Source organism: Desmodus rotundus, chromosome 12 (genome assembly GCF_022682495.2).
Source record: "Desmodus rotundus isolate HL8 chromosome 12, HLdesRot8A.1, whole genome shotgun sequence".
Classification (NCBI taxonomy): Eukaryota; Metazoa; Chordata; class Mammalia; order Chiroptera; family Phyllostomidae; genus Desmodus; species Desmodus rotundus.
Window position 1 is genome coordinate 46,117,309 of NC_071398.1, and position 11,152 is coordinate 46,128,460.

General features: G+C 58.7%; 1 protein-coding gene across 4 annotated transcripts; it reads right to left on the reverse strand.

The window, feature by feature from the left end:
* Window positions 1-746: 746 nt before the first annotated feature.
* On the reverse strand, window positions 747-11,152 carry PRMT1 (protein arginine methyltransferase 1). Of its 4 annotated transcripts, XM_024566286.4 has the most exons (11): window positions 11,043-11,152; window positions 8,822-8,875; window positions 8,170-8,271; window positions 7,037-7,192; window positions 6,834-6,897; window positions 5,192-5,334; window positions 4,291-4,378; window positions 4,078-4,193; window positions 2,986-3,136; window positions 2,543-2,664; window positions 747-1,061 (listed from the first exon to the last, which is right to left on the reverse strand). In XM_024566286.4, the coding sequence occupies exons 1-11, from the start codon at window positions 11,076-11,078 to the stop codon at window positions 978-980; spliced, it is 1,116 nt and encodes a 371-aa protein (XP_024422054.2). In that variant the 5' UTR covers window positions 11,079-11,152; the 3' UTR covers window positions 747-977. The 4 variants fall into 4 exon arrangements, with proteins under 4 accessions (XP_024422054.2, XP_024422055.2, XP_024422057.2 ...); XM_024566287.4 differs by lacking the exon at window positions 8,822-8,875; XM_024566289.4 differs by lacking the exons at window positions 8,822-8,875; window positions 11,043-11,152 and adding an exon at window positions 8,514-8,614.

An 11,152-nucleotide genomic window follows, 5' to 3' on the forward strand; every position in this document is an offset into this window, starting at 1 on the left:
CTGCAAAGCCAGCGCAGACACCATCGGGGAAGAACAGGCCAAGTGCAGGCGAGGTGCCCGCCAGCCTGGGGCTCCAGCGGTCCCAAAGCAGGTGCAGCGAAGGCTGTGGAAACACACGAGGTGCCCAGTGATCCCGGCTGTGCCGGACAGCGTCCTGGGGACAGAGACGCCACGCCTGCAGCAGAGGCTGGACAGACAACCCTGGGGAGCCAAGAAAGTCAGTGGGTCCTGGGTGTCCACCCGAGGTGGGGAGGTCCTGCTGCCCTGAAATGGGACCCCTCAGTGACCCCTCCCCCAGAATTCTACCCCCCAGCCGCTTCCCCAGCTGCACAGGGCAGGGCAGCAGCCACGGCCAACAGCCCTGGCACAGCCATGGGGGTCCTGGACAGCAGAGAGGACCAATGTGCTGGGGGAGGTGGGGAGATGGCCTTCTGGCAAACTTCAGGGCCCAGCTGTCCCGAAATGGACCACCCAAGGCAAAACCATGCCCAGTGGGGACATGAAGTAGCAGGACCCCAGGGGGTGAGAAAGGAATGGTGTACCTCGCCTCCCCCCAGAGAAGGCTGGGGTGCAGAGGCCCTGGGAGAGAGCTAAGGACAAGACTCAGAAGTCTCGGAGAGCCAGACCGAGACCCTAGTGAGGACGGAGACACAGCCTTCACCCACACACTCCCGGCCCCTCAGGTCGCACCTCGGCCCCCACAGACAGAACCCCAATCCCACTCGGCCCCCAGGAAGCTAAGCTGCCCCAGCTGAGGATTTATTGGCGTAAATGTAACCATATAAAAACATAAGTTATGAAAAACACAGTCACAATGTGCCCTCCCCCCAACCCCCCCCACCCCGGGCCCAGGCCCCTAAAACTCCCTTCTAAGAAAGGGACAGCAAGGGGGAGCCCCGAAACCGCCTAAGAAGGCCACAGCCCCCGGGGCCTGCGGAGGGCCCGCCTGGCTGGGGTGGGAGAAACCAGGCGCCGTCTCAGCGCATCCGGTAGTCGGTGGAGCAGGACAGCTCACACAGCTGGCCCTTGAAGTCCAGGTCGATGGTGAAGTCCAGGTCGCGCTGTGGGGACAGGGCAGACAGCAACCCAGGAGTGGCCGAGTCAGGAGGAAGCAGAGGGGTGCAGGCCCAGCACATGGGAGACGCTGTGTCCCACCAGCTGCCCACACAACCGCCCGGGAGACCAGGTGAGGGGCAGCGTTCAGCCCCCCTCCAGGAGGAGATCCCGCACTGCTGGTTCCACCCCAGCAGCCGCCCTGACCCTGACTCCCGGGGACAACTCCACGCGACGTGCTGAGGCCCACCCGCCCCCTTGGGGGTAGAGCTCAGCTGGCCTGGCTCTTGCTCCATGACTTTCCCCACCAGAACTGTTCCAATCGGCAGAAGTTATTTTTCTTCTGTGTGAGAACCCCACCCTGGCTGGTGTGGCTCAGTGGGTTGGGTGTCATCCTGCAAACCGCAAGGTCACTGGGTTCGATTCCCTGTCAGGGCACATGCCTGGGTTGCAGGCCAGGTCCCTGACTGGAGGTGAGAGGCAATCACTGTTTCTTTCTCTCCCTCCCTTACTCTCTCTCTAAATATAATTAAGTAAAATCTTAAAAACTAAAAAAAGAGAAGAATGCCTCTCTCAAGCACACTTCTTCTTCCCCCAAAATTTGACAGCAGAACTCCACTGGCGCCCCCCCCCCAAGCTTCCCGGAAGCCCACGTTCCTCCTGCCCCCTGTGCTCCCTGGAAAGGCTGGGGCAAAGTCACCGATGACCTCCGCGACCTCTTATCCCAGGCTTCTTCCTCCAACCCCCCCACCCCGGCCCCGTCAGGCTAGCTCCGTCTCCTTAGCTTGGGTTCTCTCACCCTCCACGCCACTGACATCTGGGGCCATTCTTTGTCCGGTGCAGCCCCAGCCTCCACTCACCAGAAGCCAGGAGTACCCCTTCTCCAGGGTGAAACCACCCCAGTATCTCCAGGGACCAGGGTCCTCTGGGGTACAGCAAGATTATATCTGGTTGCAAGTCTCTGCTTTATCGGGCGTATCTCCCTGACTTAGAAAGTGGGTGCAACTTGGGCCACGCCCCTCCAGCCAGGCTCCCGGAGCTTCCTCCCACCTCACACACTGGCCTGAGGATACTCCTGGCACCCTTCCTCCTCCCACCATGGGCTGAGCAGGAGCTCCGCACTCTGCCCCAGCCCCACTTCCCCCGCCCGCCTCAGCTGAGGGCAGCTGCTTCTCGCCTAGTGCTCGGGAGGAATAAACCACCTTCCCTTCCTTCCCGCCACTGCCACATCTCAGCTCTCTCCTGGCCTGCTCCTTCGCACCTCGACACACAGTCATCTCCAGCTGTCATTTACTATTTGACTGTGTCCCACATCTAGACTGGGAGCATTAGGAGAACAGGCATCAACCTGACCATGGCCGGGGTCCCCAAGGCCCCACTTCTGGTAGGCACTTGGTATAACCTGTACTCCGCAGACAGACCCTGATAGCACCCCCCCAGATGGGCTGGGACACACCCCAAGTCCACCCCCAGCTGCCCCAAGCCTCACGTTATTCTTGGCGTTGGGCCGCATGCCGATGGTGCCGAAGATCTCCTCGCCCGTCTTCACCGTCAGGTAGTCCTCCATGTAGAACACTGTCTGCTTCCAGTGCGTGTACGGGGACTCGGGGCCTGGGGGCGGAGGCTGGTCAGCCGGGCATGGCCGGCCCACCGTCCTCTTGCCCCTCCACCTTGGCCTTGCCCTTCCCTCTGCCTGGCACATGCCCCATGTGACTGGCTACCAATTGCCGACCCTGGTCGCCTCGCCCCTGAATCCCTTCACCCTCCTCGTGCCTCAGGGGGCCTGGCTAGGTTTCATGGGTCGGGGAAGTAAGGTGCAGCACTCGCTCAGGTGGAGCCGGCAGAACTAGCGTGGGAACTCGGGTCCTCACTGTCGCCCCGGGAGGCTCCCTCTGGCTGCTGCTATCAGCCTCCCGCTCCCCTTGACCTCACTGGTGGAGAAGCCGGTCCTCTTGTGGCAGCGGGTGAACTCGATGTTGAAGTAGGCCACCAGGGCGTGCACGTAGTCGTTCCGCTTCACTTGCAGGCAGAAGGGAGAGGTGAAGGTCAAGTCTTCAACCTTCACAGTGTAGATGTCCACCTCCTGCGGGACAGGTCCCATGAGCCCCGCTCGGCAACATGCAGCCCGGTGTCCAACGGCAAGCGTGGTGGGGGGAGGCAGGGAGTGCAGGGGGCGCGTGGGGCCAGATGTCAGGTTCCCTGTTCCTTTCTCTCCCACATCCACACCTCAACCCTGACAGCTGCTGTCCTGGACCTAGTACTGGATTTGAAGAACCGCCCATTTACCCTTCCCCGGGGAATACACCCTGCCCTGGGCTGCCGCAGCCTCCCACCCTGCCCCACAGCAGCCTCCTAACAGGAGTCCCTGCTTCTACCCCTCCCACACACACACCCCTTAAGGGGATGTCATCGATCAGCCAAAGCGACAATTCTAAAACAATCAGATCATGCCAAACCCCCACCTAGAACCCTCTGGTGGCTCTTGGGCACACTCTGCACAAAACCGTAGTTCCGATGCAGGCCTCGGGGGCGGGGCGGACCGCCTGCCTGTCCCCTCATTCCCTCCACAACCTTCCTTCTCTACCTGGTTCTACCCGCCTCATGCAAGCGCCGTGTGTGACATGGTGGGGAGGGGCACACATGATCACTGTCACAGTAGTCTATCGGCACGGATAACCTCCCTCCCGGCCCTCACTTCTTGCATTTGGCGCGCCCAGGAGGGTGAGTCCTGCCTGCGGGCCCTAGCTGCCTGCCTCAGGTGCGCCCTGTGGAATACGTGCCCCGGGGCAGGGCCAGCCCCTCTCAGTGGGTCCCACCTGGGAACCCACTGGTGGCCTTGGCTGGCTCACAAAGCTTTGCAATGCACACACGGCTTCCCTGGGCCTCTAACATCACCATGGCCGACCGGTCAGGTCCCCAAGACCTCAGGCCAGCTCTCTGTGCCGATGTCTCCCACGTGGGGCAGATGCTGGCCTTTCTTTGGTTCCAGCCCCTGGGAACACGTGGCCGCTCCTGTCTGCTCACCTTTATGAGGCAGGCGTTAGTGACCAACTGCTTGGGGTCAACCACATCCACCAGGGGCTCCTTGATGGCTACGTCTTTGATGCAGGACATGTCAAAGCCATACACGTTCTCCCACCCTGCGGGCGGTGGGGAGGGGTGGTGAGCTTGCCAGGGGCACCCAGGCCAGGTCCAGCCCGCCCCGCCCCGCCCCAGTGCTCCCGGGGCCCAGCTCACAGTGGATCTTGTAGTCTTTGTATTGCCGGTCCTCAATGGCCGTCACGTACAGCGTGGCGCGGTCTGGGAAGATGAGGCCATCAGGGGCCTGTGGAAGGCAGGGTGAGGGCATGAAGGGTGGTGGGGCCTTGGCCACACTGCTCCCAACGCTCACTGGTTTGGTTTCTCTCTCCATCCCCTCTGCCCAATTCTGGTCTGAGCCTCGACACTTCCCACCTGGGCTCCTGCAGTGGCCTCACAAGTTTCAGGCCTCTGCCCTCATCCCTGAGCCTATTCGCCATATGGCTGCCAGGTGGCGCTAGGAGCACCTAAGTCAGACCCTGTCCTTCAGAGGCGCAGTGGGGATCAGAATCCTCCTGGAGGCAAAGCAAAGTCTCAGGAGAGTCCACAAGGCCCCTCCATCCCTCACCTCTAACTGCACCTCCTGCGGCTCTCCCAGGCCCTCATTCCACCCTAGCATTCCTGCTGCTCCTCAACACACAGCCAGCACGCTGCTGCCCCAGGACCTTTGCACTGGCCGGAATGCCCTGTCCAGCCTGTCTTCCTCCTCAGGTTGAGAACGTGTGCAGCTACTTCCCATCCTTTGGTCAGGTCTCAGTCACCTCCCTTGAGGGCCTGAGGGGCTCACGGCTCCCCTTGGCCCTGCTACGGTTTTCTTCCCAGCACCTCCTCCTTCCCAACACCACCATCTCCTTGTCACCGTCTAGCTTGCCAAGCCTGCTACGCTATCCTCCGTTCTGGCTGTGAGCCTTCCAACACCCATGCAGTCAGTGCCCTGGGTGAGGTCCTCCATGTGGGGAATGCCTAGCGTGGCTTTATCTCCTGAGTGGCCCCTGACCGACACACGCAACCAACTCCCTAGGCACCCCGGCCTGCTGTTCCCACACTGCTAGGGCCTCACCAGCCACTTGTCTCGGGCATAGAGCACGGTGTTGAGCATCGACTCGTAGAAGAGACAATAGCCCATCCATTCGCTGATGATGATGTCAACCTTCTCCACCGGAAGCTCCACCTCCTCTACCTTCCCCTTGATGATGGTCACCACTGTGGGGCAGAGAGGGGCGCATGCCATCAGCCCTGAGGACAGCCCTCCGATCGCCTCCCCTGGGGGCCCAGGGCCTGGGAACCCCCCTAAGCAGCCCTTGTCTTCTGAGAAAGGGCTGGGGACTATATTTGGGCATCTTCAAAGAACTCTGCATGCTGAAGCCACACCCTGTTCGCTCAGTTTCAAACTTCATTCACTCTAGCTATATTTTTGAGGCAGAAGCGGGAATTTTACACGAATTAGGTATTAGGTGATGGTGACGTTTTGCCACTAACAACACGGTCACCTATTAGAGACACATGGGAGGATTTCAATGACATCACAGTTGGAATTTGCTTCCAATGGACCTGTTTAAAGCTGAGTGATGGATGCCTGTTGTCAGCTACACTAGTCTTAAAAAAAATCAGAAAGAAAAAGAAAACGCTTCAGTTACTCAATGCTAGGAGTCTTCACACCCAGAACACCCATAGTCTTCCCACATTCCGTGCCTCTCAGACTTTGCAGGGGGGAACTCCACGGCAATCTGGCGACATCCCCTTTCTATAAAATGGCCTCACAGATATACTAGTTGGCTTATGGAATGACAGTATGTACAGGGGGGATGAAAACCTCTGAAGCGGCTAAACGCCCACCCCCGGGAGGCTGGTTAAGAATGCCAAGGAAGGTACATGGACGCACTGGGGTCGTCAAAGGAGCAAGATCCTCTCAACATCCCGAAACATGTTAAAACTACACAATAAGCCCTGGCTGGTGTGGCTCAGTGGACTGAGCACCGGCCTGTAAACCAAAGGGCCGCCGGCTTGATTCCCAGTCAGGGCATATGCCTGGGTTGCTGGCCAGGTCCCCAGTAGGGGGTGCGCAAGAGGCAACCACACATTGATGTTTCTCTCCCTCTTTCTTCCTTCCCCTCTCTCTAAACATAAATAAATAAAATCTTTAAAAAAACAAAACAAAAAAACCCTACACAAAGCAAAAAGGAAAGACTTGTATAAAATGCTATTTGTGGGGGGCAGGGGGTGTAAGGGGGCTAACTGGTAATGGCAAAAAAGATTAAATTTTTAAAAAACTGCTATTCGTGTACAAATGATGCACGTGGCTGTAAAAGCATTTACAGGTCGGGTGTGTGACCCTAGGTGCAGTCTTTCCTGGGAGCGCTGGCTGCACTCACAGAATGGCGGCTGAGAGGCCTCTCACTACGGGCCTTCAGGCGCCAACTGCATGAGCTCTATTCACTGAAAAAGCTAAAGACTGCTTCCTGTCCTACCATTCTAAGAGCGGGGCGCTAAGCCTGGGCCTTGAACACTCAAATTCTAAGACGGCTGAACCCGCCAACTGGGTTAGGGACTCGGAGAAGGTGGAATTCTCGGACTGTTGGCAGCCCAGGGCCCGCAGGGGAGGAAAAGCTGGGTTTGTGTCCCGTGTCCCCACCCCTTGCCAAGGGCCCAAAGCTGGGATGACCCGTGACGTCCCCACAAACCCATTCTCCTCCTGGGCTCACCATGGTCTAACTTGTTGGCTTTGACGATCTTCACTGCATAATCAGAGATGCTGGAACACTCGATCTGGGGTCCAGGAAGAAGGGAGGGTGAGACCCCCCCAGCGCCACCCTCAGCCCCCGCCCTCTCCATCCAGCCCCTGAGCCCTAAGGGGTCCCCCTTCCGTCCCGAGGCCCAGGCCCACTCAGCTGCCCAGGACACTCACCCCGATGACCTTGCGGGCCCCAGCCTTGGCAGCGAACATGCAGAGGATCCCCGTGCCCGAGCCCACGTCCAGCACCACCTTGTCCTTAAAGAGGTGCCGGTTGTGAAACATGGAGTTGCGGTAAGTGAGGGTGCGCACCTCGTCTTTCAGCATCTCCTGGGGGTGGGGGACAGAGAGGGGTACAAAGGTATCACCAGGGGCCTGCATTCCTGGTTGGAAAAGAGGGCACGCTGGCCTCCGACACTCTGGAGAGCTAGAGTCCTGCCCTCCCGCTTGCTTGGTCCCTTTGAAACATGTAATTTCCCTTCCACGTGCCTCAGTTTCCCTATGTGTAAAATCAGACTGGACAGACTAAAGTCCTATCTTAGCCAGAGGCTACCATTGCCTTCTAAGCCCCAGTGATCCTTGGCTTCAAATACCCCTCAGTGCCCTGGCTGGTGTGGCTCAGTGGGTTGATTGTGGGCCTGCAAACCGAAAGATCACCGGTTCAACTCCCAGTCAGGGCACGTGCCTGGGTTGCTGGCCAGGTCCCCAGTTGGAGGCGCGCGAGAGGCAACCAGTTTATGTTTCTCTCCCTCTCTTTCTCCCTCCCACCTCCTCTCTAAAAATAAATAAATATAATCTTAAAAAAAAAAAAAAGTCCTCAGGAACTTAATCCACTGACCTGTACACTTAAAAATCCTAAATTCTGTTATGCATATTTTACCACAATTTTAAAAATAGAAAGAAAGGAAAAAAATCCTCAATACTCCATCACAGCTGCTGAGACCTCAGCCTCTGGTGTACCGGAAAAGCCATCTGCACACCAGATATGAAGGCGACAACCCCAAAGCCCGCCGCTAGAGGGCAGCAGAAACTGGCAGGGCCTGACCTCACGCTGCAGTCTGAGCCAGGCATGCGCGCTCCCACCCCTGTCTCCCTGGAGCAGTGAAGAGCACCGGGCTAACCTCGGTCTCCAAGGCAACCGCTGGGCGAGGAGACCCCGGGGTGAGCGCCGCTCAGAAAGGCTGCCTGCTGACAGGGAAGGCAGTGAGCATGCGTGCGAAATGAAGTCCCAGCCCTCCCAAATATTAACCTCTTAAGATTCAGCGGGAAAAAAAAGGATTCGGCAGCCTTAGGCTGTTCACACTTACCTCGTGGATGCCAAAGTGAGCGTAGGAGTCAAAGTAGTAATCTTTGGACGTCATGTCCTCCGCATTGGGCTTCTCACTGCTTTCTGCTTGGCCACAGGAGACCTGGGAGAGGGAGGAGGATAGGAGCATGGGTCAAATCTGGGGGCTCCCTGGGCCTCTTAAACCTCCAGGTCCCTACTTCTCCCTGGAATAAACCCCTCAAAAATCATACCAGGACAACCCTACAGCCCCCCTGCCATCTTGCCTCCCCCAGAACCCCAAAACCTACAACCCCATATTCCTATTGCAGGAACCCCCCCAGAACACCATCCAGGGCAGAACCCCGATACCTCAGCCACGCCTACCATCTCTCCAGTCTCTCTGCCCCTGTCTCTAGCTCAGCCCAAAGCTGAGGAGGGGAGGGGAAGCCAGAACTGGGGCAGACACAGGGAAGGGCAAAGGGGGGCTGGAAATGGAAGTTAAGGAAGCAGCCACAGTATAGGGGAAGGCTGGGTGGGGGCCACAAACCTGGAGGGAGCTTGTACTAAGTGTTTGGGGGCATGGGGTAAACTGGTATGAAGCAAGAGGGATCATGGTTAGACAGCTACAAAGGGCCTGATGTGGGGGGCAAGATATCTTAATGTGGGGAAGGGTCTCACAAAAGGATATTTACTTCTTCAAGAGGCGGCTGGAGGCTCATCCCATTAGCCAAGGTGGCTACAAAATTCTAGGAGAGAGTAACAGGGAGAAAGGATTAGCTACCGGGACTGGCTAGGGGCGGCCAGGCCAGGGGACCCCGGCTCTTGGGGGAAGGAAGGTGTTTCCTACAATTGTCCCTTTGCTTGGTGGGGAGTGGTGGCCGAGGGAGCAAATAATGAGGCAGGGCTGTTTCAAAGGAGGATGGGACAAGTGGGGGGAGGAGAGAGGGGGATTCTGTCTCAGCTGTGGCTGGAGAGATGGCGGACAGCTCCCACGTTGCCCCTCTCTGGCCAGGCACCTGACCATACACACCTCCCCCATCCAGCCCAGAGAAACTGGCACCCACTGGGCACAAAGGCACTGCCAGCTGTCACTCCCCCTCATCATCTAATCCCTCCAGATTAGGTGACACTTCCTGACACACACAACCCCCCCCATGCTGGCCATGAATAGCTGGGGGGGGGGGGGGCTGGCAGAGTGTACCCACTGGGCATCTGCCACTTCTGCAAACCAGTCTCTTTTTGAGGACTACAGGACGGAGGTGTGGCACACAGGCACCCCCACCAGAACTGGCGCCCTGACCCCTAGATCCTGCTTCCGGCTCAGGAAGCCTCCAATAAAACCAGATGGAGCCCATCTCTTTGCTTATTACCCTCTACCTAAGAAGGTAGAGTCCCTGGAAAGACTCCAGACTCTGGACCCTGGCACCCATCTCTCCCCATTAGACACCCATCCCAGGCCTGGAAGCCACCAGGGGTGAGGCCAAGTCCTGAGGCAATCTCTGGGGAAGGTATTTCCTCCACCCATACAGGCCCTGGTCCAGGAGAGAGCCGAGGGGGATGGGAGTCATTGGGGTGACCCTGGAGAGCTGACCTCCCACTCAGGGTAATGCCACAGGGTAAGGGTTGAAAACTCGGTGGCCCCATCAGATTACATCGCTTCCAGCTGTGACCATTCCCCAGGCTCCAAGGAGCGTGAAGTCAGGGACATGGCCCACCCCCATTCTCCCAAGCCAGTGAGGATGCCTACAAAAAGGCCGGCCGGCTGCTGGGGGGATTTCCCATTGGGGTCCATTTCTCAGTATCACTGATACCACCGCCACACAAGCCCCAAATAGCTTGAACACAGCGCCGGAACCAACCCCACGTGGCTGCACAAGAACCAACATCTTAAGAAATCATTTCAGGGATCCAGGCTTAGAACCCTCCAACAGGGCTTCTGGAAGGGGGAGTTCATCTCCCACCTTCACGAATGCCGAGGGGAAAGAGATGCGGGTAAAGCTCGCAGCTTCCAACACAACCCCTTCCCAGCAGACGGATTCTCCTTCCCCTCGTCGGGGTGGGGAGGGGGGCTCCGACTGGGAGGTGGGCTTTGGGACACGCCCCATGAAAAAGATGTCCCTCCCACACACCGAGAAATGGCCACAAGGGGGTGCCTGGCGCCTCATCGGAAAGGATCTCCTTCAACTAGAGGCCCCACCACCGCCCAGAGGGAGGTCACAGGGGCATGCCCCATCCCCCCAGCTCCCAAAGTCCCGGGCGGGGGAGCATCTAGGGACAGGAAACGGGGAGGCCCTGAGAGAATCAATTCTTCGTCTTCCTCCAATCCTACCTCAAAAGTGCACGAAACCTGGACTGATGCCTAAATGCCTAGGTCTTGGGAAGGGGGATATAGAGCATCGAGATGAACTGCCCCTCCAAAGAGACTCTTTACTTATGAGAGGCCCCCAAGTAAGTCTCACCGGGAGGGGTATGTTGCCACCCCCTGGCAGGAAGGCTGGGGGCCTCCGAAGAAGGTTGAGAGCCTCCTCCCCGCCCCCCCGGGGCGCCCCTCCCCCGGCCGGGGGCGGGGCCTTTGTCCCGCACGTGGAGCCCGTCGGGCCACCGGGCACGGCACACCCCCTCCCCACCCACCGCGCTGGGGCCACGTGGGGGCCAGGCCGGAAGCGCCCCCAGCCCTCATCCACGTGGGAGGGGGCGCGAGACCATCGGATTGGCGGGATACAGCAGACCCCCGAACGCTAGGGAACCCGCACTCAAACGGTATCCCTGAATCCAGAGCATGCGGCCTCCCCTCCGTACGGCTGGAGACCTTTAGCCTCAATCCGCCGACTCAGAGCCCCTTCTATACGATGGAGCCCTAAATCACCGACCCCCAAAGCGACCCCCGCCCCCGGCAGCGTTCCAGACGCTCACCTCCATGATGCAGTTCGCGGCCTCGGCTGCCGCCATCTTCACCCGCACCTACTCCTCCAGCCGCCGAGGCCCCCCCCTTTCTCCGCACTCCCCCGAGACCGCCTTATACC

Excerpts from the sequence above, each read along its gene's own strand:
- PRMT1 (XM_024566286.4), bottom strand. The coding sequence starts at position 11,078 with ATGGCGGCAGCCGAGGCCGCGAACTGCATCATGGAG. Across the intron at positions 4,379-5,191 it reads ATGCCCGAGACAAGTGGCTG|GCCCCTGATGGCCTCATCTT; the intron begins GTGAGGCCCTAG and ends TGCCTTCCACAG. Across the intron at positions 2,665-2,985 it reads GAGGACCGGCTTCTCCACCA|GCCCCGAGTCCCCGTACACG; the intron begins GTGAGGTCAAGG and ends CTCCGCCCCCAG.